General features: G+C 37.3%; 7 protein-coding genes across 12 annotated transcripts; 4 read left to right on the plus strand and 3 right to left on the minus strand.

Annotated features, from left to right (window-relative positions):
• Nucleotides 1–699: 699 nt before the first annotated feature.
• Nucleotides 700–2866, minus strand: LOC105215612 (lactosylceramide 4-alpha-galactosyltransferase). Its single transcript, XM_054232705.1, has 2 exons — nt 1964–2866; nt 700–1910 (listed from the first exon to the last, which is right to left on the minus strand). Exons 1-2 carry the CDS (start codon nt 2527–2529, stop codon nt 1322–1324), a joined length of 1155 nt encoding a protein of 384 aa, XP_054088680.1. The 5' UTR covers nt 2530–2866; the 3' UTR covers nt 700–1321.
• Nucleotides 2867–3128: 262 nt separating this feature from the next.
• Nucleotides 3129–6697, plus strand: Prpf40b_0 (pre-mRNA-processing factor 40 homolog A). 2 transcript variants are annotated; one of them, XM_011189623.3, is made up of 8 exons: nt 3129–3279; nt 3347–3901; nt 3967–4217; nt 4279–5330; nt 5406–5708; nt 5772–5840; nt 5904–5990; nt 6059–6697. In XM_011189623.3, exons 2-8 carry the CDS (start codon nt 3513–3515, stop codon nt 6347–6349), a joined length of 2442 nt encoding a protein of 813 aa, XP_011187925.2. In that variant the 5' UTR covers nt 3129–3279; nt 3347–3512; the 3' UTR covers nt 6350–6697. The 2 variants fall into 2 exon arrangements, with proteins under 2 accessions (XP_011187925.2, XP_011187924.2); XM_011189622.3 differs by having other exon boundaries at nt 3160–3901.
• A 364-nt stretch (nt 6698–7061) lies between these two features.
• On the plus strand, nt 7062–9543 carry Slc25a3_1 (phosphate carrier protein, mitochondrial). Of its 4 annotated transcripts, none has more exons than XM_011189625.3 (5): nt 7062–7214; nt 8056–8226; nt 8296–8872; nt 8953–9140; nt 9226–9543. In XM_011189625.3, the coding sequence occupies exons 2-5, from the start codon at nt 8079–8081 to the stop codon at nt 9381–9383; spliced, it is 1071 nt and encodes a 356-aa protein (XP_011187927.2). In that variant the 5' UTR covers nt 7062–7214; nt 8056–8078; the 3' UTR covers nt 9384–9543. The 4 variants fall into 4 exon arrangements, with proteins under 4 accessions (XP_011187927.2, XP_054088681.1, XP_011187926.2 ...); XM_054232706.1 differs by having other exon boundaries at nt 7065–7214; nt 8050–8226; XM_011189624.3 differs by having other exon boundaries at nt 7117–7277.
• LOC105215615 (sister chromatid cohesion protein DCC1) lies at nt 9287–14711 on the minus strand. 2 transcript variants are annotated; one of them, XR_008471639.1, is made up of 5 exons: nt 14498–14711; nt 13468–14434; nt 13251–13414; nt 9565–9842; nt 9287–9513 (listed from the first exon to the last, which is right to left on the minus strand). XR_008471639.1 is itself a non-coding variant. In XM_011189628.3 (4 exons), the coding sequence occupies exons 1-4, from the start codon at nt 14545–14547 to the stop codon at nt 13085–13087; spliced, it is 1281 nt and encodes a 426-aa protein (XP_011187930.2). In that variant the 5' UTR covers nt 14548–14707; the 3' UTR covers nt 13045–13084. The 2 variants fall into 2 exon arrangements, 1 of the variants encoding a protein (XP_011187930.2); XM_011189628.3 differs by lacking the exons at nt 9287–9513; nt 9565–9842 and adding an exon at nt 13045–13184 and having other exon boundaries at nt 14498–14707.
• On the plus strand, nt 10088–13023 carry LOC105215617 (ATP-dependent RNA helicase DDX24). The gene is made up of 8 exons (XM_011189629.3): nt 10088–10353; nt 10415–11306; nt 11362–11685; nt 11745–11864; nt 11928–12380; nt 12442–12625; nt 12681–12809; nt 12870–13023. The coding sequence occupies exons 1-8, from the start codon at nt 10150–10152 to the stop codon at nt 13021–13023; spliced, it is 2460 nt and encodes an 819-aa protein (XP_011187931.2). The 5' UTR covers nt 10088–10149.
• A 144-nt stretch (nt 14712–14855) lies between the features above and the next one.
• On the plus strand, nt 14856–19154 carry LOC105215618 (uncharacterized). The gene is made up of 3 exons (XM_011189630.3): nt 14856–15588; nt 15645–17256; nt 17708–19154. Exons 1-3 carry the CDS (start codon nt 15059–15061, stop codon nt 18548–18550), a joined length of 2985 nt encoding a protein of 994 aa, XP_011187932.2. The 5' UTR covers nt 14856–15058; the 3' UTR covers nt 18551–19154.
• A 1827-nt stretch (nt 19155–20981) lies between these two features.
• On the minus strand, nt 20982–25190 carry LOC105215619 (uncharacterized). Its single transcript, XM_011189631.3, has 7 exons — nt 23764–25190; nt 23629–23700; nt 22987–23136; nt 22654–22926; nt 22344–22594; nt 21769–22285; nt 20982–21713 (listed from the first exon to the last, which is right to left on the minus strand). Exons 1-7 carry the CDS (start codon nt 24278–24280, stop codon nt 21055–21057), a joined length of 2439 nt encoding a protein of 812 aa, XP_011187933.2. The 5' UTR covers nt 24281–25190; the 3' UTR covers nt 20982–21054.
• Between the last annotated feature and the right edge of the window lie 1329 nt (nt 25191–26519).

A 26519-nucleotide genomic window follows, 5' to 3' on the forward strand; every position in this document is an offset into this window, starting at 1 on the left:
GTATTCACAGTGAATAGTTGTATACATACATATATGATATTTGCACATTTCTATCAGTTTGTATTTCTATTATTATTCTCTATTGCTTTTCATTACGGATTACAGCAATAACATTTCAAACGCGTTTGAAAACAACGTGTGTATAAAAATAATGTTGAATTTTTACTTTTGTGGCAGGAATAGGTAGGATGTCATTTGTTTATGTCCACTATACAGTTATGAGCATTATTTTTTTTTTGTTCGAGATTGGTTCATATTAAGCATTATCGGTTAAAAACAGTTGGAGATATTTTCATAAAAACAAAAACCTATGATAATTACGCTTACATAAATACTCAATCAAGGATTGATCTACAATGTACTAAATATACAAACTATGCCTGATTTCTACTAAAAAAAAATTGATCCATATTTGAACTTGTGTATGTTTATGTACAGACTTTGGTTTCACTACTTTCTATGTGGATAGATTATTTCTTTTTGTTTTGGAGATTCGTTAAATAATACATATCGCATATATCTATGTACAAAATATGAATGTGCGTCGTGTGCGGAAAACATTTAAAATAAATAGAATATATAAAAGAGATTGTTATACAATTGAAATGCAGCAGAGCTAGAAGGAATGCAAATTAATGGAACAAAAGTATTTAATTAAATAGAAAAAGAGTTGATTGTAAAGATATTATTAAGTTTAGAATATGGTTTGTAAAACATGTAGTTCTATAAATCTAGTAAAAAAAAATACGTAAGAGATTCTGCAAATGTTTTGCCTTTTGCATACAAAATAACATAAAACAATATAACACATAAACAACAAAACAATTTACGCCCACAATTGTAGGTTTCGTATCGAATGAAGGAGAATTGACTATGCTATGGTTATCCAATTAAAACATAAAACGTCACTTAAAGCCGCCTTTCAACTTAAACTCTTAACAGTTACACAGACAACTAAAAAACTAAAAACTATTCCTTACTTTCGACTCAACGAAATGCTAAAAATACTTTTATCTTTTGCCCTCAACCTTCTTTACCATTCAACCTGTTATTTGTTTGTTGTTTAAAAATTGGGCTTTTTCGGTAATGGGGAAATTTGTAGTATCTTTGCAACAAAATTTGCCCCGCTGATGTTATGCTGGCTCCTGCTGTTGCATGACACTTATTCGAAAGTATTTCTTGAATGACAAAGTAGCTCCACAAAATTGAATTTTAACTTGCAATTTTTTTCTGCAACTACTTCTTGTTCGTTGCAAAATTTTGCTGTTTTTGCGCATCAGCTTTGCTATGTTTGATGCAGATGCTAGTTTTGCAGTTTGCATTACCGAAAAAACCCATTGTACTCGCCTGCTGCTGCATAAACTTTCGGGCAATGCTTCTCTGCCAAAACACCGTAAGCTACTTTGGCGCCCACTTTTATGTGCCTTTGCTTGGAGTGTTTGTTCCATACATGAGCTATGTACGAATCCCGAAGCAAATTCATGGTTTCCGTCAGGTACTGTGCTTCAAAGAAATATTCCCACTTCTTCCAAGGCACAGCATAAAAAGCTTCCCTTGGCATTATGTGGAATCCCATACACCGTTTGACATCCATCATGTCAACGTTGGTTGTCTTACAGACGTCATTCATGACACGTGTTATGACACCCGGCCCATTGTTACCCCAATTTTTTCCACTGAAATTTAACAGAAAGTCTCGTAAGCATTTTTCGGCGATTTCGTGACCAAATCCATCAGGAGCGAAATTCATTACGCCCGCTGCAAGATCCTCGCTTGACTCCGCTCCCGTATAATTTGGTGGTAGTTTTTCTAAGCTCCGCAGCACTACAACATCCATGTCAAGGTAGGTGCCACCCCAACGCCATAGCGTTAAATAGCGTAGAAAGTCGGAGAGGTGTGATAGCACATAGCTGAAAGTTTCAAATGTTAGATCCGACAACAGTTACTATTGTTTTGTAGTTACCTGGATCTAAAAAGTTTGCCGTCTTTTAACCACTGGTACATTGGTGTTCCAGCAGCATAAGTCCAAATATTCAGGTTGCGTAAGTGTACATTTGGGTAGCTAAGTATAGCTTCTATCACTGGTGGAGTATTATTGTAATCACGGTATGCGGGACTAGCAAAAAGCACAAAAACACTAAAACCGGGATTGTGTAATGCCGCTGATTCAATGGCGCACGCTTGCCGCGCGGAAAGTTCCACAATATTAATGGGTGCACTGCCTAAGTACTGCACCCGACTTCGTAGCTTCTCATTCGGACAACTGGTTTCATGAAAGATAATACTACGTCCACTTGCATTTGGTTTCGGTTCCGTGAGCATTATATCGTCTATAAGCTGGGGACCAATAATATTTCGTGCATATTTTTGTTGTGCTGTTGAAAGTGATGGAGACGCACCAAAGCTATTCATAAAACAATAGCGTATGTCTGTTTGATTCATATCAGAACCATAAAGCAGACACCAAATTATAACAAATAGTGACAGAAGGAGTAGGAATATCCATTTCAATCTGGGTTTGGACATCATTTCTTTGGTTTTGACTTTAGAAGTAAATTAAAGGTTTGAGATTCAAAGATAATAGAAAATATGTAATTCGTTTTTTGTTTTAAAAGTACATTTAAGTTCCGAGATTCGAAGACTATAGAAAATGTGTAATTTCTATAACATGTTTTATTTAAGCGAAATTTTATTTGTTCCTTTGCTACCGGCCAGAACTATGAAGAAGTCTCTTTCAGGAGCTCCACATCTTTATTTAATATCGATATTATCACAACCTCACCCACATTTAAATTAAATCAATTAATACAAAATATATAAGTTTTCTTATCGCTGTAATATTTATATTATTGTACTTTTGAGAACCTTGAAATTTTCAGGGATGCTTTTTTTATTATTGAAAGGCACTATATTACAATTAATTCCGTATCAGTGATTCCATATATTTTATTATCATTTGTTGTATTTTTTAGAAAAAAAACTCAAACTAATAGGTTTCTAAAATATTTAACATTTTTTGTACAAAATAGTTTAAATATAATATTTTCATAAATTTAAACTGATACTTTTCAGCAATTACAACACACCTGCACTTGAATAATCTGCTCACAGATGAGTTTTTGTAAATCGTAATCACTGTGCAGTCAACTGCACAAAATGCAACACTGCTCGACGCTTTCAAATGTCAAATGAGCATTTTCTCGAGCCGGGGATTGTAATAAAAAGCAAGTTTTCCATGAGTTTTTTTTATAATGTAAACAATTACGAGAATAAAAGCAAGTAATCGAAGTTTCAACTATATACCGTGACTATATAATTTGAGTGTTAAACTAGCATATTATTATAGTTCTCCCGACCAAGCTGGATTCAGCACAACGACCGTGTTTTGAGGTTAGAACAGTTTTGGTGTTGAGAGCTGAATTTGTGGCATACGTTGACAAGTTTGCGACCGGAATTTTGTCATTTCAATTGTGAAGCATATTTAAAAAATTTGAATTGTACAAAGCAAATATATGAATGTACCTCCGGGAGCAGCGGCTGGCGCAGTTCCGCCACCAATGGGTATGCCGCCAATGTTCAATATACCGCCACCAGGATTTGGAGGGCCACCTCCTCCAGAGCTGGCGGCAGCATTCGGCGGTATACCCCCTAATTCTGAATGGACAGAGCATAAGGCTCCCGATGGACGGCCTTATTATTATAACAACAATACTAAGCAAAGCTCATGGGAGAAACCAGAAGCACTGATGACACCAGCCGAACGATTAACTCACCAATGCCCTTGGAAGGAGTATCGTTCAGATGCGGGTAAAGTGTATTATCACAATGTTAACACAAAGGAATCGAGATGGGAACCGCCGCCAGAATTCTTAGAAATGCAAGCAAAAGTTAAAGCCGAAGAGTAAGCTTTTATAAATTTTTTAATGTTTGTTTTAAAGCTAATATCGATATTTTATAATGTTATAGAGCTGCTGCTGCTGCCAAAGCCGTTGCTGCGATGACATCTTCCAGTTTGGCAGGAATGGTGCCACCAGCTGCTCTAGCTAGTATACTTCCGGCAACTCTCCCCACCGTGGTAAATATAGCTACACCTGATATTCGTTCACCTATGACCCCAGGCAGTAATGAAAATTCTTCATCCGCCCTTGATCAAGCCATGGCTGCCACATTAGCTTCAATCGAAATGCCACAAGCTGGGAAGGAAGAGAAGGAAAACAGTAATTGGAGAATAATATTCAAGTTAAAGTAAAGACAATAATTATTGATTTGTTATTACAGATAAGAAAGAATCCCCTTCGGAAGAACCCAAAATAGTATTTAAAGATAAGAAAGAAGCAATTGAAGCCTTTAAAGATTTACTGCGGGAAAAAAATGTACCCTCAAATGCTAACTGGGACCAGTGTGTAAAAATTATTTCCAAGGATTCACGTTATAGTTCATTTAAAAACTTGAATGAAAAGAAACAAACGTTTAACGCATATAAAACACAAAAACTAAAAGATGAACGCGAAGAGTCGCGTTTGCGCGCTAAAAAGGCCAAGGAAGACCTCGAACGTTTTCTTATGTCTACTGATAAAATGAACTCGCAAACGAAATATTACAAATGCGAAGAGTTATTTGCGTCCAATAAAACATGGACTAGTGTGCCAGAACAAGATCGTCGGGACATTTATGACGACTGTATCTTCAATCTGGCTAAGAGGGAAAGGGAAGAATCGCGTTTACTAAAGAAACGTAATATGAAAGTACTTGGTGAGTTACTCGAGTCGATGACGACAATCACTTTCGAAAGTACATGGGCACAGGCACAACTAATGTTGCTGCAAAATGCTGCCTTCAAGAACGATGTTAATCTGCTAGGCATGGACAAAGAGGATGCGCTCATAGTTTTCGAGGATCACATACGTTCATTGGAAAAAGAAGAGGAGGAGGAACGTGAACGCGAAAAGAAACGTCTCAAGCGACAACAGCGTAAAAATCGTGATTCCTTTTTATCCTTATTAGATGCACAACATGAAGCTGGAAAACTAACGTCAATGTCTCTCTGGGTAGAGCTATATCCAATAATCTCAGCAGATTTGCGTTTTTCAGCCATGCTTGGGCAGCCAGGTTCTACACCGTTAGATTTATTCAAATTTTACGTAGAAGACTTAAAGGCGCGCTATCACGATGAGAAGAAAATCATACGCGAGATACTTAAAGAGAAACAGTACGTGGTACAAGCAAATACATCGTTCGAGGAATTCGCCACTGTTGTTTGTGAGGACAAACGCTCGGCCAATTTGGACGCGGGCAATGTCAAGTTGACATATAATGCACTGCTTGAAAAGGTACGTGAAATGGGCACATTAAGCATTTTACAAATGAAATTGATTATTTAATTTTCTTTAATTGACAATAAATAGGCTGAAGCTGTCGAAAAGGAGCGACTGAAGGAAGAGACTCGCCGTTTGCGTAAATTGGAGAATGAAATCAAGGCGGAATGGCAAGAGGCAAATATTTCCATACAAGAACCTTATGAAGCCGCAAAGAAGTTGGTTGAGCACTTGGAAGCATACACCATTTACGAAAAGGACGTGGGTGTGAAAAAAATTTGGGACGATTACATAAAAGAAAGCGAGGATGCGTGTAGTCATCATCATTCACGTTCACGAAAGTCGAAGAAGAATAAAAAACATAAGAAGAGAATGCGCTCCAGTTCAAAATCGGTATGCTACACATGTTTACATTCAAAGTTCAAAATAATTTATTAAAAAACTGTGTGTTTATAGGACATTGAAAACGATCAGGATGAATTCGAGCGTGCAAAGTCAAAGAAGCATAAGTCACATTCGCGTTCGGTAAATAAGCACAAACAATATTTGCAATAATTAAAATCTAATTTGCATTCAATTATTTTACAGCGTTCGATTAGTTCTAGCCTCAGCATGGAGAGTGAACGCATATCGAAAAAGAAGAAGAAGCGAAAGAGCAAAAAGACCTCTCGTGCTGTAAGTACCATATTTAGTAGTAAATATGTCTTGTAAATTGTTTTAATACTGTAAATATTTCCCTACAGTCTTCCTGCGAATCTGAACGTCCCATTTCCTCACCAATTGCTTCGCCATCCGCTTCTCAATTGGAGGACATTACAGTTACCAGAAAGAAAAAGCGTGAGAAGAAAAGCAAAAAAGAGAAGAAACATCACCGTTCCATTACACCGATAAGCGCGAATGGTAGCAATCAATCAGATGTTGAGAATTCGGGTACGAGCTCGCGAAATGCCGAAGAGCAAGCGCTCAGCGAAACCGAGCTTGAGTCCAAACGCGCCGCATTATTAGCACAATTAAATGAGCAAATGGAAGATTGACCGTCGGAGATTGGCTCATCAATTTACAAATCGTCTAGGCCAATAATCAATAGTCGCAGCAGCCAATAGCCACGCCAAGACCACTAAAACGTTGTACAGCAAAAGCAAGCATTAGGCATTCACATACACACACACATCTCTCTTTTACGCTGGTACTTTTTGTGTGCAAGTTCTTTAAGTCACTGCGAGTCTTTTAAGAATAATATTTATTATTATTAATGTTAATTTTATGTACTTTATGAATTGCACATGCAAAAACAAAAACATATACATACATTTTGGCATTAAGCAACAGGTATTTGAGCACTTGTATGATTAAAATAAATATTAAAAAAATATTGAAGTTCACTGGCGCTGTTTAAATATATCTCTTTAGTAATGCTAATTATTGTAATTAAACTAATTTTATGCACTTTTTATTTGAAACATTTTAGTATTATTTGTTTTTTTTTTATTCGCAAGGTCAGCATTATCTTCACTATTCAGTTCATGTAGTTGTACGTTAAAAGCGCATAAGTTAAAATTTAGCAATTATTGTGACCATTCGCACATACACACATCCGAATGTTACAATACATACAAACGAAAGAGCGTATGCGTGTGTTTATCAACTGCATTTCCGAGTGATCGCCGTGTACCACAAACACATTTTTGAAAACCCGAAACGTTTTCAATGTTCTCAAAATCTTTTGCACTTAGAAATTATGCTCTCGGCGCAGTTGCACATATAGTATCTATGCAAGTATATTCTGCAAATGAGAAGCGTTCCTTGTGTTCGGCCAGCATTTTGCTTGCAAGATAAAATAAATAATCCACACACTGCATTTCGGTTAGTGGTTTGGCGTGCAACGAACGTTTCTCCGTGGTAATATTCCTTCTATTGAATTTAATTAATTTTCCCATTGGTTTCACTTTATTTTAAATCCAAGTGAGTTGTAAAATATACAAAAATACGTTTAAAAAAAGTTCCAAGTGCATGTGGAAAGTGCAGGAGTTAAATAAATATGGCTGTTTGTGTTTGAAAAATATTTTTTATTACGCAATACGGAGAAAAGTGCATATTGTAAATGCAAAATATGAAAACGTTATGTAAAAATGTATTGAAAAATGCAAAAAAAAGTAAAAAAATACTTAAAAAAATATTGCAGCAGCAGCTTTCGCGGAGAGAACATGACCGAGCTGAAGAAATTTCAAAAATAATAAAAAATATACACTTCAGTTAAAACCGTTGAAATTTCGTTGGTTTAAATTATTTTCTAAAACTGTGCCTTGAAACGGCGATATTTTTAACGGACTTCGTATTTCGAGTAAAATTTTCTTCGCCGAGAAATGCATGGACCTTCAATGTGTTAATGACCTTCTCTGTTGAAGCATTTTATCTATGCTAGAGACAGTTGGCCTCTAATTGTAATCAGCGTATTACATCATTTTTGGCAAAAGACTGCGATAACCTAAAAATCTACTAAATAGAAATACAAACTTAAACCTGACCGCGAAATATTTGAATTTAAAAGCTTGATTAATAATTAATTAATTATTTTTGTTTTTATATTTCTCGTTTTTTGTTTTAATTAAGATTAATATAAAATTTATTTAATTTAATTTATTAAATTTATTATAAAATAATTTATTTATATTATAATTTAATATTTTTTAAATTATTTTCTATTTTTATTTTCATTATTATGGGGTTTCATAAGCTACAGCCTGAACTGTAAACAGCAACGAAATGTTATTCACATCCCTGCTTGAAGCCGCACAAAACTCACCCTTTAAAGCTCCCTTCTCGACAGCCAGTTGTCAGACGAGCAACCGCAGTGATGGCTCCAAAGTGACGCCAAACCACCAGATAATGGCTGCTGCAGCCGTTGAGGGTGGTAAGTTTAAAGAAATATGAATTTCATTTAAGAATTTCGACAAACTTAATTCTGTATTGTTTTTCAAAGACTCTTGCGAGTTCGGCTCGAACACCTATTTCGCACTCTGCGGTCTGGGCGGTATCATCTCTTGCGGTCTTACGCACACCATGGTGGTTCCATTGGATTTGGTCAAATGTCGTCTGCAAGTGGACCCCGTTAAGTACAAGAGTGTGTTCAATGGCTTTGCCGTTACACTTAAAGAAGATGGCGTGAAAGGTCTTTCGAAGGGATGGGCGCCAACTTTCTTCGGTTATTCTATGCAAGGCCTCTGTAAATTTGGTCTTTATGAAGTATTTAAGGTGATCTATTCGGATGCGATTGGTGAGGAGAACTCGTACCTGTATCGTACTTGGTTGTATCTGGCTGCTTCCGCATCGGCTGAATTCTTCGCTGATATCGCTCTATCCCCTATGGAGGCGGCCAAAGTGAAAATTCAAACAACACCCGGATTTGCAAATACTTTACGTGAAGCTTTGCCCAAGATGTCGGCACAAGAGGGCATGGCTGCATTCTATAAGGGTTTGGTGCCATTGTGGATGAGACAAATTCCATATACGATGATGAAATTCGCCTGCTTCGAAAGAACGCTGGAACTTCTGTATAAGTAAGTGAATTTGGAGGATATTTTTTACAAAGAATGCAAGCACATAGCAGTGGTTGATAACCTGTGTTGTATCTTTATAGATATGTCGTACCCAAACCGCGTCAAGAATGTACGAAAGGTGAACAATTGGTGGTCACTTTCGCCGCTGGTTATATTGCTGGCGTCTTCTGTGCCATTGTATCCCATCCAGCCGATACAGTTGTATCCAAATTGAATCAAGCCAAGGGCGCTTCAGCCTTCGATGTGGCCAAGCAATTGGGTTGGGCCGGTACGTTGATACTATTCGAAAGCATACACTTATATTTTCACCGGTATTTTCTAATTTTTATGTTTTTTTTATTACCTTTTATAAGGTCTCTGGGGAGGCCTAATGCCTAGGATTGTGATGATTGGTACTCTAACTGCCGCTCAATGGTTCATCTATGATGCTGTCAAGGTGTACCTGCATATGCCCAGACCACCACCACCAGAAATGCCCGAGTCATTGAAGGCAAAACTGGGTGTAGCTTAGTGTGGCGTATGAAATATTTAAATATTTAGTGATAATTGACTAGCGACATTGTTAATTGTAAATTGATCCATGCAATAAAAAGGCTAACAAATTAGGAAATTTGCGATATGATAAGAAACGAAAAATTATCCTGGAATAAAATGTATTAGAATTAAATTAACCACTGATTTTTTGTTAATACCCATTTGAGAGTTTATTTCCGGACACGTTAAGAAATGAAGGCTTGAAATAGTCAGTATCCCATTTTTACAGTGTTTGAAAATTCAAAATGCCCATACGCGGCAGCAGCAATTTTCTCTCAATTCCTTAAACAATGTATGGGAGATCTAGCCCTCATGAAGGATCCATTCTTAAAAAAGCCTTCAGAATGTTTGAAGTTAATCATATCAGCCCAGCTTGGGCCTTGGGAACAAAATGCATGCAATGGTGAAGCCCCAGCTCTTGTCACACCACCAGAAGCTTTCGGTGAGCGGGAAAACGTTTAATATTGAAATAAAATTATTTATATGTATATATATGTATATATGAATAAAATAAATTTAAATACACAAATATAAATTAAACGTGAATCAATTGATTTTCGAAGTAAAATTTAAATAAGTGACGGTTACCCTGTCATATGAACTAATACTACATTGGCTTTCAAACTTAATGCATGTATAAACAAATACACGTGCCGGGCAGAAACGTCAAACAGATTTTGTTTTCAATTGAACATCCAACTGAAGTGAAAATAAAATAAAGTGTGTTTTTAAATTCAAGAAAAATGCCTGCAGCTAAAGCGAAAAAAATAAAAGCCAAACCGAAATCTAATAAAATAAAAACTATTGGAGATGCGCTCGAGAGTCAAGCTTGGGAGAAAGTGAAAATCAAAGGCAGTTTAGTCTCTGATGACGGTGGTGGATTTGAAGGCCTCATCGGCCTAGAAGTTTTGGAAGAATATGATCCCAAATTAGTGGAAACTGCCAAAGTATATTTTATTTGTTATTAAGTAATGTATTAATTTGTAAATAACAAATATTTTTTAATAGGAGAAACGCTCAAGGAAAGATAAGCGATTGGATCGCAAGTTGGAAGCTAAAAAACGTAAATTGGAGAAGCAATCAAATTTGGAAACTGAGGAAGACGACAAATCAGACAAAGATAATGATGATGAAGATGAAGATGCGGCTGCACCCAAAAACAGAAAGGAACGTCTCGCAGAGCGGAAACAAAATTCAATTGAAAAACGTAAAGAAAAACGTGAAAAGCGCAAACAGAGAAAGAATGAAAATAAGCAAGCGGGAAATGTGCAGCCTGCCCAAAATGAGGAAGAGGAATATCCTCCAGGTCGCTTTGCTTTGCTACGACCACCAGCTGAAGTTAATGATGCAAATAACGAAACCAGTGAAGATGAAGCAGAGGTGCCCCAATTGGTAAATGCGTCAGCGATAAGCGTTGATGACCTTGAGGGTTGGAATGGTTTGGGTGTGCCCCAAGTCGTACTACAAGCTATTGCTGAAAGAGGCTTCAAATCACCGACGGAAATTCAGGCAATGACACTACCTGCTGCGATTATGGGCAAAAAAGACATTCTTGGCGCAGCGGAGACTGGCAGTGGTAAGACGTTAGCATTTGGTATACCATTATTAGCAGGTATTATGGAGCTGAAATCGAAAAACTTACGCAGTGGCATACGCAAAGCACCTAAAGTGAAAGGTCAAGCTCCAGTTGTAAAATCCAAAGCAATTGAAGAAAATAGGGAGCTAACCCCACCTCCAGAAGAACTCGATTTTTATCCGTCCTTACCCACAGAGGACGAAGCAAGTGAATCGGAGGACGAACAGCAACAAGATGGACCACTCTACGCGGTTGTGCTTACACCGACCCGTGAATTAGCTGTACAGGTTAGAGATCACTTGGTAGTCGCCGCGAAATATACGGGTATGAATTTTTGTTTTATTAATAAAGTTATGGTGATAATTCCATTTAATCGTAGGCATACACGTTGCGGCGATTTTCGGTGGTTTAGCTGTCGCTAAGCAAGAACGTTTACTAAAACGTTGCCCTGAAATTGTTGTTGCAACTCCCGGACGTTTATGGGAGCTGTATGAACAAGAAAATCCACATCTAAGTAAAATTGAAGATATAAGCTTCTTGGTAATCGACGAAACCGATCGCATGGTAGAAAAGGGACATTTCGAAGAGCTCCGAAGCCTCTTGAAGGTGCTGAACGCCGATGAAAATAAGAAACAAACACGACAGAATTTCATATTTTCGGCAACTTTAACACTGGTCCATGACTTGCCCGACCATATGCAAAGTAAATCGCTAATACTAAACTTATTTGAAATACTCATTTGTGTCATATTTTATTTGCAGAGCGCAATGTGGGAAAACGGCCTAAATTTATAAAACAAACACCTGGCATGAAAATCCAAGGTCTAATTGAGGAGCTAGGAATTTCACAGCCCAAAATAGTGGACATCACCAGAAGCCAACGTAAGTTCAAGTAATCCAATAACAAAAAGCCGATTTTATGAAAATTGCATTGAACATTTGCAGAAACCGCACATAACCTCACCGAATGCCGTCTCATATGTTCGATTGAACAGAAGGACTTTTATCTATACTACTTCGTGCAGCGTCATCCGGGTCGCACCATTGTGTTCTGCAACTCAATTGACTGTGTCAAACGCTTGACAACGCTTTTCGGTTTGTTGGAATGTGCGCCTTTGCCGTTGCACGCCAACATGGTGCAAAAACAACGTCTGAAGAACCTCGAAAGGTTCCGCGACAATCCAAACGGACTGCTAATAGCCACCGATGTGGCGGCGCGCGGTTTGGACATACCAAATGTGGAACATGTGATACACTATCAGGTGCCACGCACCAGCGAAAACTATGTGCACCGTTCAGGGCGCACTGCGCGTGCCAATAAAAATGGCATCACCGTCATGTTCATGGACCCCGGTGAGGTGAAGAACTATGTCAAACTCTATAAAACACTGGACAGATGTGAGTGCATGCGCCTATTCTTCATTTATTTTAAAGTAATTTGTATTTTCAACACCAACAGCGGAAGATTTACCGCTATTCCCTGTCTCTGATAAGTATCTGCGTGCTGTTAAGGAGCGTGTGAATTTGGCGCGGGAAGTTGATAAGCTGGAGCTGAAGCAACGTCGCACACAAAGTGAAATTGGTTGGATGAAGAAACACGCGGAGGAGATGGATATGATTATAGATGGATTCAACGATGAGTCGTAAGTAAAATGAATTGCAAATAAATGAATTTATGCTAAAATCCCCAACTTTTAGCGGCAGTGACCAAGATGAGGACGCTTTTGTCATCGAACGACGACGCGACCGCGTACATTTGGAGAATATACGTGCACAGCTCAGGTCCCTGCTGTCAAAGCCAATGTTTCCGAGTGGTTTCAGTTTCAAGTAAGTTAGTTGTTAGTGCTGTTTGTGCTAATTTGATCAACAACTTGTTTGCATTCGTAGATATCCAACCAGCACCGGACAATTGCAGATGCCAGACATTGGCGCCACCGACACAGCCACTGATAAGGGGAGTGCTGTAAACGTCATGAAGGCAGCAATTGAGGACTTGAAGGAGGCCAAGAAAAATCGCAACAAAAAACGGAAATTAGCGTAAAAATATACAAAAATTTAATAAATCATCTTTTGAATATATAATTCGTTAAACTAAATAGAAATCAGTGTTTTGATACGAAATACCGCACACCATTCTCCGTGAGGGAGCGTGCATGTTTGGCCAATAGCGTAGACACAGAGAGCGTAGGTGTACTAAAACATCTACAAGTAGAAGATTTATGTATTTTCTGGTTGGTGTGCTGTCTTATAACAGTAAAGTGTACTTACTCAATATAAGGTTCCATTTCTTCCTTCGTCCAACGTGTTTTGGTCTTGAACAACATGCGCATTCTATCATGTATGTTCGTTGGCATGAGCTCCTCGACAAGCGAACGCACGCAAGTGGTGTTACCCTCTCTATCAATAATGCCCAATCCGCGTAAAAATGTTTCCTAAATTAAAAATTTATATAAAATTTGTGTATGCAAGTATTTCTTGTGCATACATCACAACACATGCCCTCCGGCATTGCCTCTTGCCAAGTGCTCATGAATTCGTCCTTGCGAAACTTCAGCTCTGGTTGTAATATATTCTGTGCAATGATGCGTGAAACGAGACTCTCTTTGTAGGTATGTTTCCCTTCCTTGCCCACACTCGGCACTGTGTAGAGGCGGAAGAGTCCTTTTACGATTTCTGTTGGCGCGATTCCTTCCAAAGCAGATAAAGTCTCTTCATACTCCACTTCATCTAAGGCCCAGGAATTTTCACTCAACAATCCCAGCATACAATTGACGATGCGCATTTCATATTCACATTCGAGTACACGCATGCGCCCCTCGAATTCTAAAGCGCGAAAATGTGTTAAACCCTCGTCGAACTGCTTGCGGCTACATTGCACTGTGTCCAACAGTTGATTGTACGTGAACAGCAATTTGCGATCAATATACTCCTCGTTTTCGGGTCCGGAATAACGCGTTAACTGCAACAATTCGTATATCTTGCGATAGCGTGGTCTTATTTCGCGACACTCAAAGTATTCGTGGAAAATTTTAAGCACTTTGCGCTGCTCCAATGCACGATCAACCGAAATGTCATCATCGTCATCATTCAAACTTGTCTCGAGTGATGAAGTGCCGGCGCGTGGGCTTTTCAAAGGTGATGTGCTGGTAGCAGCTGCGAATTTCAAATCCGGTACCAACAGTATGCTATTGGAGATTTCAGCGCCTTTCACATCATAGGTTTTCTCCTCTGTACACAGCACAATTTTTTCATTTTGTCCACCTTTAAAATATAGCGTTTGACCTAGACGTATTTGCTGGTGCATATGTGTATCCAACTCTAGCAGTTTTAAATTATCATCGTCCATCGTAGCGGATGGGTAGTAGAGCGCTTGAGTAACTTGTGTGAGGTTCTTAGCATCCAACTTGGCATGTTTAATGATGCTTTGGACATCTTCCAACGTGCGAACATAACTAAAATATTGTAAAACAATATATAAATTTATACAATTAATACATTTTGGGATTGTTACTCACGGTTTTTCCTCATTTTCGTCCAAATCTACTTCCATTTGCAACTCACTCATATTTTCAATGTTAACTATTAAAAATATTTGACAAAAGTCAAAATTTTACAAATTTTGCGCCAACATGAGAACAGCTGTGTTTGTTTACAGTGCGACTCATATGATCTCAGACAGTTTAGAGAGAACTGTATTGTAGATCGTATTCATTGTATTTGAAATTAGAATTTATTAGCGCTAAGCTACCAAATAATATATTAAGTAAGATAAATTAAAGTTATTCGCCAAAATATACACCAACATTCAAATGATTTGAAAATTATTTTAAAATTTTATTTCAATTTCGTATTCCATATTAGTTTGGAATGTAATTTTGTCAAACTGTCGGCAACACTGAAAAGGAACGGTATCCTTCTTGCAAGCCTTGATTTGCATTCATTTATTTGTTATTGTACATACAAATTCAACAGAATTTTTTCCAGTAGCTTTGCTGAGAATATAGTTTTCGGCAATGTAATTTGTATTTTATACTGAAGAATAATAATTTTATTATCAATAAAAATTAGTGTGTAAAATGGAAAACAATGAGATTACCATGTATATGGATGTTAAACTTGATATCCATAATAAACGCCCAGATTCGCTGAAATTCAAGCAATGGTCCAGATGTGAAGTGAAAATCGAAGGTATCAAATGCCTACCTAGCTACTTGCGTATCGCAATCACTGGATGCAATGATGCTGAAGGATGCCTGACAGATGAGGAACGCTCACAGTCGAAAAGATACATTAGTGTTTCGATTATAGTGCCGGGAGTTAGCATTAGTTTGGCATCATCACGTACAAAAGAGTTCAGCTATGGACTATTTTGGACGCAAAATCGTAAACAATGCTTCATATATTTTGCTTTGGAAACCGAGATAAGTTGCAGGCGTCATATGAAATGGATCAAAAAGACTATAAAAAATTTAGAATTACATAGGCAATTAATGCTGGAGCAGAATAGAATCAGTCGCGGTCCAAGTATGGGCGTGGCTGGTGTCCATACAAGGCAGTGCGATAAGGAAAATATGCAAGTTCATACGGCAAAGCAAACTAATGAAGAGTGAGTAATGCTTATACGAAATACATTTCTAGAAAATATTAATAATTAAATTACAGTGTGACTGATGCTATTTACTCATCTCTTGGACCACTACCAAATATACCTAACTGCCATGATAATAACGAAAAGGGCTGGTCAAGGCATAATTCGGATATTTATGAAGAAATACTTGAATACATTGACGGACAGCCTCGTCTGTCACGACGTGTGTCACGCGCATCAATAGCTTCAGGTATTTACGAAGAGATGAAACCTACGCCCCAAGCATTTAACGCCATCGATGAAGAATCAGCTGAATCACAGCAGGGTTCAACAGTTGGAACTACACCGCCTCCCCTACCACCACTTCCGCCACCACGCAAACGCATAAACACTTTCGATGGTCAGGGAATGCTAGGTGAAATACCGCGTTCGAATACAAACCCTGAATCGGAATTGGCCAAGAAAAAGAAATACAAAAATGTTTTGGATAATATTTTTGGCAGTGGACGTGCTAAACGTGCCGAAAGCGTTAGTGAAACACAGGCTTGCACTGCAGAGGATATAATTAATAGCATTACGCCGACTAAACCGCTTAAAGATGGCGAGGTGACCACACCTATATATGCTAACGATGCAGCGGCGATGAGGCAGAAAAAGTCATGGACAACATCTGCATTAGCTAGTTCAAAGCGAAATAGTTTTTCCTCACCAGATCTGTCGAAGATCAACTACTTGGACACGTTTGATGAAAATGAAATTGTCGTTGCATTGGATGACTCAATTGCAGCCAGTGATGATCTATGTTTAAGCATCGAAAGCCTGCATAACGCTTGTTTCGTACCAACCAAAGAAACATGTCCCGCAGTGAACGCAAATGGAAGGCCATCAACGGATAGTCTAAATGTGTCTGAGAAAATCCCAAACAATTTCAATTTTTCGGCTATAAATTCATCCAGTATTAATCTAATAGGCTATAATGGTGCCACCATACCTGCAAGTAACCAGCGAAAGAATAAAATATTGGTAGACGATTTAACGGGATATTGTGTGATGGCACCTATTAAACCAAAGAAATCCGAAGAGACGGCTACCGACAAGGTGCCTACCGAGCCAACGACATCTGGTTACTCAACTAGCTCTTACCCATCAACAAGTTCTTCGTCCGCAGAAGAACCGAAAGCAACTGCACCAAAAGAAACTTGCAAAAACACTGCAGAAGAGAGTGCGATATATGAGCAAATGCTGGATCTACACAAGTCCAGCACCGAAGTGGAGACCGTTACAAATAATTGTAAACTAAAGCAGAATGAAGATTCGGCTACGCTCAGTGCATCCACCTCTAAAGTTGATGATTTTACCGGTAATTTGTATGAGAATTTATTGGCTGTGAAAGCATCACAAGAGTTGGAGCATAAACTCCCACCTGCGTCGCTAAGCACAAGTACCCCAACAGAATCGCCGCACACCCAGCCTGCTGTGGATAATGAAAAGTTGACAGAAGAGGATGAGAACTACTATCAAACGCCACGAAAGTCAATTATCAGTGTCGATGACAAAATTCCTTCCTACTATCCGAACAGCTGTGATACCGTTAAAACGCGTCGACATCATACACTGGCTACGGCGAGTCCACAACAGACAGTTTTCAACGCTTCACCCACAGTATCTAGTGCGAGCACAATCGAGGTAGGCACACCCATTAAAAAGAAGAAAAAATATAAAATATTTTCGTTCAAATACGTTTGTTGTGTTTATTTAATTTGTTTTTGTTGTTTTTGGTTGTTCGCATGTATGAGTTTATAGTAGACTGTCTCGTTCGAACTTTAGTTAGAGAAATTCACAAATTTCAATGTTGAATTTGCTAATATTTATTTATATTTCTATGGGTAATGCATATGGGTCGATGAGGACCCAGCTTCTTCTTTTGTTTTGGCCCACCTGCGAAGGGTGGTAGACTTTATGGCAATCTTTTCCAAGTCTTGAATAAATATGGCTCTTCTTTGTTGTTGTTGTTGTTCGTTCCGTCTTACGTTTCATTAATTTCATTTGCTATTTACCTGAAATAATGAAACTCATATATATCTCATTATATGAAACTTGTATTTCTCCTGTGATTTACACCTTCAAACGTTTCCAGAAATCCAACAACGCCTCAACATCAGTTGGCTTACGTCACCTAGTTACGTTGAAGATAAAACGTGAACGTAAAGAGAACCTTTACATATCATCTCCGCAAAGCATCATCGAGCAGCGCCAAAGCGGAACGTATGCAACGGAACAAGATAACAAAACTGCACCGAAGAGCAGCAAAATGCATAAATCTCTGCGCGCGGGTGCTTTAAAAATCGCCGAACATGTCTATACAGTTAAGCACGCTAAGCAGAAGAGCAGCAGCGCCGATAAGAATCTCAATAACAACAACAATGAAGCGGATGTGACAAATTTTGCCGAAGATGTGCGCGAACGCCTGCAGACGGAGTTGTTGCAGTTCGCACTGCTGCAAAAGATTGATTTCAAATTTGACGATGCAAAAGCTGCAGCCGATCAGCAGCATCCGTTGGAGTGTCTCAAAACGCCATCGCCTACGGGAAGGCGACAACAGCCACACACTGCCGACAAGGAGCGCATCTACGAGAATCTGTTGCAACATCACCTGCAGCTGCGGCAAGCTGAAAACCGCATTGCGGCCGGAGTTGGCAGTAGCAGCATAGCCACCACACCAGTGAGCAGCAACACCGTGACGAATTCCAAATTGGAAATGCATCAGAGCTGCATGGCGGGTGTGGGCGAAGCGCCAAACATTGTCGATGGCGGTGGTGTGGTTGAGGTGGGCGACAGTTGCAGCGCAGATGCGGCGGTGGGCGGCTTAAGTGGCGTCAAGAAATTTGCCTCACTGCCGCGTTTCAAGAAAATCGACTTCTCGCCGCTTCGCTTGCGAATCAATAATGTGCTGCAGCGCGGACAGCAGCAGGATTTTTAATTGCCGCGAAGTGTGTCTGCTAGCCTGCCCAAACAGTGGCGAAAAAGGTTAAGTAATACAGTTGAAACGTTAATTAATTGGCAGAAATCGTTAATACTTTAGATGTAATCGCTTTAAAAGTGTGCTTATATAAGCTCTAGACTATTTTACACTTGTTGAGTTTTCTATGCTATTTAACTATTACGCAGCTTAAAGCTCTTGCGCTTGTTTTTAATCGTTAGCTGTAAGTTTTTATGTAAGCTCTCTAATTTTGAAAAAGCTTTGGCTGTTCTATGTATGTAAGTATGTATGCACTTGAGAAACTGTATGTCTAACGCTAATAACTGCATATCAATTGCCCATTGTTTGCTTTGGCGGACATTTAGAGTACAAAAAAGTCGAAATTCGAAATTCCTCGAAAGTGTGACTTTTCGTGAATTACAGTATTGAAAATTAATAACTAAAATTTTCCATAACTTTTCATTTAATTTTTTTTCTTATTGTTCCTTTTCTTTAAATAATTTGTACTTTCGAATGTGTGTGTTTACTGCGTGTGGTATGAAAAACAACATTGTACATTGTACAAGTAAAATACTATATTATAAAAAGGCTTTGTATTTTAAATATTTTTTCTATTTAATTTATTATTTTGCTTTATTATTATTTTATTTATATTTTATTGCATATTTTTATATTTTATAATTTATAATTTTTTTTTATTTTTATATTTTATAATATTTTATATATTTTTTTTTTATTTTTATTATTATTAATTATTATTTTTTGCAACTTATTGTTAATTTTTGTATATTTAATATTTTTGTTTGTAAATATTTTTAGTTCAAAGCTTTTAGCTCATTTGCTGCCATTTTGTATTTATTTCATTTTTATTTTCTGTCGCTTGCATTTCCAATGCCTTTCTGATTTTAGTTTAGCAAATTATCATGCTCAAACATGTTTGTATGTGTGTTTAATAAAGGAAAAGTCCATAATAAATATAAAAAGTGAATATGAATGCTGCGAGCGCGTTTACTATAGTCGCGTTTTAAATAAATTATATATTCAAACTAAAAGGAAGCGTACAAATTAAAATATCCGCCGATTTAAAAGTTCTAAACATATATGTATCTAGGGAATTATAGAAACTAAATGAATAATATTCAAAATATAAAATTATAATAAAAGTGGAGTTGTGTTAACTCAAAATATTTTAATTAACGAAATACAAAACAAAATAAATAAAGGAAATATTGTTGACAGCAAACAGTGCTGCCAGCTAGTTTTTATAGAAAATGCAAACTCTGAGTGTTGCTCCATTACAAAAAAAAATAATAATAAATAAATACAACTAACTTGTAGACTACATATTTATGCATAACAATATTCCTATGAAATTTTAGATAAATAACTATGAAGAACGCACAAATATTCTTAGAAACATATCCCATGAATATAAAAACTAAAATAACCAAAATTGCTCGAGACTTGAGACTTGAGTACAGCGGGTCGAACGCTTTGCTTGCCTATTACTTTATAGAAATAATATGGAACTATAAATATCAGTATTCAATTTACTAGAAATGATTAAATTTCATAAAAAATATCAATTATTTGTAAGAAAAATACTCAATGCAGTCGTATTATATTAAAAATGTTATTTGGTTTAAAGCTATTGCTGAGTTTTGAAAGCATGTAAGCGTATTTTGCTTACATTTTGAAAAAAAAAAACTAAAAAATATGTAAAAAAATTGTCGTAAAACGTGCTCAAGGAAACGCTTTTTGGCTTACTGTTTTTTTTTTTTGTTGAACTTAAACATATCATTCAAGCGAAAATTATCAAATGAAATTCAAAAAATATCACTAAGAACTAAATAATATACATAAAATATATACAGATTTATAAGAAATTCGCTTGTAGGCAAACTAAAGCGCGCAAAATGTGTTCAACGACTGTTAAAACTATAATTAGTTTAAGAGAAATATAGAATATTAACAGCGCTTTTTACAAAATATTTTTTTTCGAAAAAATTTTGAGATTTTTTAAAATGTTTTTTAATGTTAACGTAAAAAAAAATTGAATTTTTTATGTTTTATTTAGGTTATGTAGAGCTTAATTGTTGTTGGTAGCATATACAAACCTAAGCGTAACAAAACTAATGTAAGGTGGCATCACTATTGACGTTCAAATAGCGAAATTATCGTATATTATATAGTACATTTATGGAAAAAAAACTAATAAAAAATGAATTCGAAAAAGCTTTGTTTAAAAAGCTGTAGAAAACAAATTTGTTTAAAAATTATATTTTGGAAAACAGTTCAAAATTTATTTCAAGAAGTAATATGCTCAGTTGTAGCTAAAGCACTAGGAGTAATCGAACAACTTGTTGATTAACGGTGATTTTTTTTAATTGAATTTATTTGTTTATAAATTATTAAAAATTACTACATAATATACACATTCAAACACACAGACTTAAACACTAAAAATCTATCTACAAACGTATAACGCTCCACTAACAGCGCCGTCACATGCATTCCACCTGCTGATAGCGCAAACAAGCGCCAATATTATCCTCCGCGCTACCCTTGCCTAAACCGCTGCCGAAATGCACGCCAATGTAGAAAGGCGTCACTGTTGATTCGATGCGGCATGGCCACACGCCGCTGGAGCAGAATTGTGAGCCACAATGTACCGGCTCGCAGCCTGGCAATGTTGGCGTGCCCAGCGGACCCATGCCAATGAAGTCTTCGACAATACACGGCATGGTGAGACGATCGGTGCAGCGCGAATATAGCTGACGCGCGCGCTTCGCTGGTCTCTTGTAACCACTGCTAAGTGTGCTCTTCTCATCCAACTGTCTCTTATAACCACTGCTAAGTGTGCTCTTCTCACCCAACTGTCGGCTATTGCGTCGAAAGCTGTTGAAGTCGAATGCGCTACGCAGGAAACCGAGCAAATCGAAACCACCACGCACGGGTCCGGGTCGACGCGTTGGCGCGCCGGCTATTGGGTCGGTATCACCTCCGCCGGAGCCTTCATCCGCGATTTCGTCACTGAGCGTTGAAGTAGCGACAGTCGTTGCCGGCGTGGTGCTGCTGCGAGTGTCTAATGTGGTGGCGCTGCTGCTGCTGACCGGCGTTTCCGATGAAGCAGCGGGCATTTCGGAGGCAGCTGGCGCGGCGGCTAAAAATTAAAAAATACAATAAGGTGAGATTACAGATTGTTTATGTTTACCCACTTGTAACTTCCGTGCTGCTTGGCGCTGCCGCGCTGCTACTAGCAGCCTCTGTTGCCATAGTAGCGGCGCTACTGTCCGTTGCTGTTGTGCTGGCATCCATCATCGCGACAGCAGTAGTTGTGGTAGCATCCGATGAAGCGGCGGTCGACATCGTTGCCGCTATTGTTGTTGTGGCATCCATCATTTGCAACATATTAGGATCATCGGCCAGCACGGTCGACTGCATTGTTGGCATGGCATCCATCGTTGGACTGTCGTTGAGAACAGCGCCAGTTGCACCACCACCGCCACCCATCATGCTGTTCATGTTCATCACCCCGGCCAACATCGGATCCATCATTAACGCTGGCGCTCCCATATTCAGCATGCCTGGTTCCCCGGCGCTGCCTGGTCCAATGCGAAATGACTGCTCATCGCAAGGCTGGTACATAATAGAACACATAGCCTGCTCCTGACGCATGCAGATGCGATAGTTCTGGTTGGCCAAATGACGACCATTCTCCGCGAAATTGAAAGTCTAAAGTCAAGACGTCAGTAAAAAGTGTAAGAGATATTGTATTTGCTGTCACACCGACCTGTATGATGCCTTCGGTGCCCGTGTGGTACTGCAAGCAACCGACTGGCGCGCGCTGACTGAATGGAATTTGCGCAATTCGTATCTCCCAGAGACGTATGGGTTGAAAACGTTGCGTGAAATTCATGACGATCTCAATAGTCGGCGTCGCACCGCCACTGCTATTCGGGTACAGTTGACTAAAGGTGAGTGGACGTAGATTACCAAAGAGTGTTTGACGCGGTGCAGCAGCGCCACCCACTTCGTAATAGACTGAAAGTGGAATAAAAGCAATTTGTAATCTATGCAGATTTCGCGGCTCCAGTACTCACTGTGCTGTCCGCTGTTTTGTCCACACAAGGACAGCGCGCCACTTGGACCTCCATTGACCGCAAACACATCACCGTCGCAAACGCCACTGCGTCGATTCGGTTGTCCCATTGAGAAGTGATAGAAGTCAATGCGCAGCTGACTGACCTCATCGCTCATAAGTTTGATTTTGTAGTTGCACGGTGCGCTATAATTGCTCGGCATGAAGCTGGGGAACTGCGGCGACACCAGATAGGTAACGTTATTGCTAATGGTGGTGTTGCAACTGGCGATGACTGAGGTAAAGTTTTGCAATTTTACTATATATAGAGTCATTTCAAGATAACGGTACTCACATATGCAACATACACCAAAACCCATGGCGCAATCGCCTTTCGCAATCCCTCCTTTGGCCCGGCATTCGTATATGTTGAAGCAATTGCCGATGCGTCGTCCATCATCCGAGAGACATTCGCCGTCGACAGGCACAGGAAACAGGTGGATCACTAGATAAATGTATCGTTGTATATAACTTTTAAATGTGACCAAAGAAATATAGTTTTTGAGAGAAGTTGAGGTAAATTTTTAAAGATCCGATAAAAATTAATAATCGTCGAAGTAGTGGACCTGACCATAATACTAACCACCTCTTAAAATGCTCACTAACTCATCTTACACTCTTTTCTATATGGTCCGACCCCGCAGAATTTATATATATTTTATGAATTTAACCGTTATGGGATTATATGAAGAATAAATTTTCAAAGCCCGGAACACAGATCGGTTAGGTTCTGGCTCTGACCACCGCTGGCCAATTAAATTCCGTGAGATTCGCTATACTAACAGACGTCATCTTTTGTTCAGTTAGAGTTGTGGCAACTCTTTGTTCGCGAATGATCTTTAAAACTTGATCTCTTATTGTAAACACTGCAAATGTCTTGTTTTTGTACGCAGAGAAAGTGTCTGCGCAGAATTTGCATGCGCACAAGGTCACTCACCGCGATTTTGACGATTGTTTGGCACGTCCAGTGTGTCTTTACTTTCCAAGTGTTTTTCAATGGTATCTTTCCCTTCAAAAAGAGATTATAAATTGGAGAATTTCGACGTCAAAAACAGAGCCACCCTTTGCTTACCGCGCTTTGGTTTACAGCCCGATTTCTGCTCCACTTGTGTACCGTTAAGTCCGCTGGATAAACCATCATAAGAGTCCTCGAAATTAGCGCCCGCATATTGAAAGCCCTCAATAGCTTGCAGCGACTGCACTTCCGGCTCGTCCTCATCCTCGGCCATCTGCGCGGCAGCGTAGCTCGGCAGCTCCACAGCGCTCCAAATATCGATGTGCTGTAGGTTAGGCGGCCAAGTGGGGCCGATGCTGTGCGTTCCATTTGTGCGCACATCGTTCAAATTCGAATTGTGCCAAGCAAGACTGGGCGCAGCTTGCACCAGCAACGGTAATGAGTGCGCACCGCAAATATTTAGCGCCAATAAAATGCAGGCCAAGCGCAGCAAATACTGCAGTGCCATAAACAGCCGTTGAGTATGTGAAGGCCACATTATCAAGTGTTTATCTGACACAGTTCTGCTTAAATGACGTAAATTCCTTTCGTTTGCCTTGATGACACAGCGCCTCAGCGCGTTTTCACTTTCCATTCTGGAGACGCCGATTAAAATGCAAATTAATTGAAATATTTTTTTTTGTTTTTCTTTGACTTGCTGGATAATTGAAAATTCGCGCGTCTGCACTGCGTCAACGCTCAAAACAAAATGAGCGCAGCTGGCTCACTTTGTTATGATTGCGCTCAGCAACGGAGCTGCTATGGCACTCCACTCCGTCAATTGGTTGCTGCCGCGGCTAAATAATGTCATCAACGGCCGCGGCCGCAGCAGCCTCCAGCAGCAACGTGTTATTATCGCCACGGATATGGCGGTTAGAGCGATATTAGCTTAACGATAGGCGGCCAGGCATGCGCGTATGCAACCAACAACAACAACAATAAAAACAATATTGACACACAGCTAGCGAGGCGTCTAGTAGTTAATCGAGCAGTGAAATGAAAGTGGCGGTGAGAGTGTTTCTCGTTGCTATCTCCGCCGCCGTATTGAAACGTGTTCTACGAACTTGATTGCTCTAGCCGCTGGACACACACTGCTACTGGCTGCATTTACCACCGATCAGCGCGTTGCTCCTCTGTGGTGTATGCTTCGCTACTTGCCTCTAATTGCACATCTAACGCACACATCTAGCGCGCAAATGTTGGTCGCACTCCACATTACCGCATTTATTTGCTCATCGTTGAGGCGTTGCAGAGCACGCTCCTCAAGCAGTTTGTCCTCGATTGAGGCGTTACTTCGGCAGCGCTTTGATTTGTTATCGTCAGCTTGTTGACATTGTGGAAGTTGTTGTTGTTGTGGCAATCGGAGATTAACGTTTATTTTGTATTTCAACTTTTTTTGCAGTGAAGGAAAAGTAAAATTTTGTATTAAAATGAAAAGTAAGTGAAAAGTTCGTTGCTTAAGTCTTTTGTGTTCCTCAAGTGAACTTTGAACTCAAGCATGAAAATAACGTTTTAATATTTTTTTTTATATTATTTTTGTTATATATAATATATATATTTTTTTACTATTTTTATTATTTTTTACTAATATTAATTTTTAATTATTTTTTTGTAATTTCTGTTTTTAGAATTTTTTTAATATAATTTTTAATTTAATTCTTTTTATAATTATTTTATATTAATTTTTTTCAATACAATTTTTTTGTAATATTATTTTTAATAATATTTATTTTTCAATATTGTTTTGGTTTTTAATTAAAAATTTTCATATTAAATCTTTTTATTAAATATTTTTTAAATATTATTTTTTTAATTTTTTTTTTTATTTTCTTTAACATTAATTTTTCCAATAATATTTTTTTATATATATGTTTTAATATTATTTTTGTTTTTAATATTTTTTAGTACATTTTTTACTTCATTATTTTTTTAGTAATATTAATTTTTAATTATTTTTTTTAGTATTATTTTTAGATTTTTTAATATTATATTTTTTGTAATTTTTTTTTAATATTTGTGTTTTTTTAACGTTTTAATACAATTTTTTTTAATTATTTTATTATTTTTAATTTAATTCTTTTAAATTAATATTTTTCAATACTGTTTTTTTAATACTATGTTGTTTGTATTATTTTTGTTTTTAATTTAAAATTTTCATATTAAATCTTTTTAATATATATTTTTAAATATTTTTTTTTTAATTTTTAAACATTTTTTTCTAATTTTTTAAAAATTATATTTTTCAATAATATTATTTTATATATATTTTTAGTATTATTTTTGTTTTTAATATTATATTATGTTTGTTAATAATATTTTTGTTTTGCGTTTATATTATATAATATTTTTTATAAAATTTTAAATTATTTTTTTTAGTGTTATTTTTATTTTAATATTTCTATTTTCAAATTTTATTATTTTTTAATATTATATTCTTTTTTGTATATTTTTAATATTTGTGTGTTTTTTTTAATAATATTTGATTATTATTTCTATATTAATTTTTTCAATACTGTTTTTTTAATACTATGCTTTTTGTATTATTTTTTAAGTTTTTTTTTGTTTTTAATTTAAAATTTTCATATTAAATCTTTTTAATATATATATTTTTTTAATTTTTTTAAAATTACATTTTTCAATAATATTTTATTATATATATTTTTAATATTATTTTTTTTTTAATATTTTTTAATACATTTTTTTAATATTATATTATATTACGTTTGTTAATAATATTTTTGTTTTTCGTTTATATTATATAATATATTATATACAATTTTTAATATATATTATTTCAATATTATTTTTTAAATATTTTTTTTTTTATTTTTTTT

The sequence above is a fragment of the Zeugodacus cucurbitae genome, chromosome 6, assembly GCF_028554725.1.
Source record: "Zeugodacus cucurbitae isolate PBARC_wt_2022May chromosome 6, idZeuCucr1.2, whole genome shotgun sequence".
Lineage (NCBI taxonomy): Eukaryota > Metazoa > Arthropoda > Insecta > Diptera > Tephritidae > Zeugodacus > Zeugodacus cucurbitae.

Coding starts and splice junctions, on each gene's coding strand:
- LOC105215615 (XM_011189628.3), bottom strand. CDS start 14,547: ATGAGTGAGTTGCAAATGGAAGTAGATTTGGACGAAAATGAGGAAAAA. Junction 13,415..13,467: donor CGGAGGGCATGTGTTGTGAT/GTATGCACAAGA, acceptor TTTTTAATTTAG/GAAACATTTTTACGCGGATT. Junction 13,185..13,250: donor GAAATGGAACCTTATATTGA/GTAAGTACACTT, acceptor TTCTACTTGTAG/ATGTTTTAGTACACCTACGC.
- Prpf40b_0 (XM_011189623.3), top strand. CDS start 3,513: ATGAATGTACCTCCGGGAGCAGCGGCTGGCGCAGTTCCGCCACCAATG. Junction 5,331..5,405: donor ATAATGCACTGCTTGAAAAG/GTACGTGAAATG, acceptor GACAATAAATAG/GCTGAAGCTGTCGAAAAGGA. Junction 5,709..5,771: donor TGCGCTCCAGTTCAAAATCG/GTATGCTACACA, acceptor GTGTGTTTATAG/GACATTGAAAACGATCAGGA.
- LOC105215618 (XM_011189630.3), top strand. CDS start 15,059: ATGGAAAACAATGAGATTACCATGTATATGGATGTTAAACTTGATATC. Junction 15,589..15,644: donor GCAAAGCAAACTAATGAAGA/GTGAGTAATGCT, acceptor ATTAAATTACAG/TGTGACTGATGCTATTTACT. Junction 17,257..17,707: donor CTAGTGCGAGCACAATCGAG/GTAGGCACACCC, acceptor AAACGTTTCCAG/AAATCCAACAACGCCTCAAC.
- LOC105215612 (XM_054232705.1), bottom strand. CDS start 2,529: ATGATGTCCAAACCCAGATTGAAATGGATATTCCTACTCCTTCTGTCA. Junction 1,911..1,963: donor GGCAAACTTTTTAGATCCAG/GTAACTACAAAA, acceptor TGAAACTTTCAG/CTATGTGCTATCACACCTCT.
- LOC105215619 (XM_011189631.3), bottom strand. CDS start 24,280: ATGGAAAGTGAAAACGCGCTGAGGCGCTGTGTCATCAAGGCAAACGAA. Junction 22,927..22,986: donor TTTTGGTGTATGTTGCATAT/GTGAGTACCGTT, acceptor ACTTTACCTCAG/TCATCGCCAGTTGCAACACC. Junction 21,714..21,768: donor AAGCAGCACGGAAGTTACAA/GTGGGTAAACAT, acceptor TTTAATTTTTAG/CCGCCGCGCCAGCTGCCTCC.
- Slc25a3_1 (XM_011189625.3), top strand. CDS start 8,079: ATGTTATTCACATCCCTGCTTGAAGCCGCACAAAACTCACCCTTTAAA. Junction 8,873..8,952: donor ACGCTGGAACTTCTGTATAA/GTAAGTGAATTT, acceptor GTATCTTTATAG/ATATGTCGTACCCAAACCGC. Junction 9,141..9,225: donor CAAGCAATTGGGTTGGGCCG/GTACGTTGATAC, acceptor ACCTTTTATAAG/GTCTCTGGGGAGGCCTAATG.
- LOC105215617 (XM_011189629.3), top strand. CDS start 10,150: ATGCCTGCAGCTAAAGCGAAAAAAATAAAAGCCAAACCGAAATCTAAT. Junction 10,354..10,414: donor AATTAGTGGAAACTGCCAAA/GTATATTTTATT, acceptor ATTTTTTAATAG/GAGAAACGCTCAAGGAAAGA. Junction 11,865..11,927: donor GGACATCACCAGAAGCCAAC/GTAAGTTCAAGT, acceptor GAACATTTGCAG/AAACCGCACATAACCTCACC.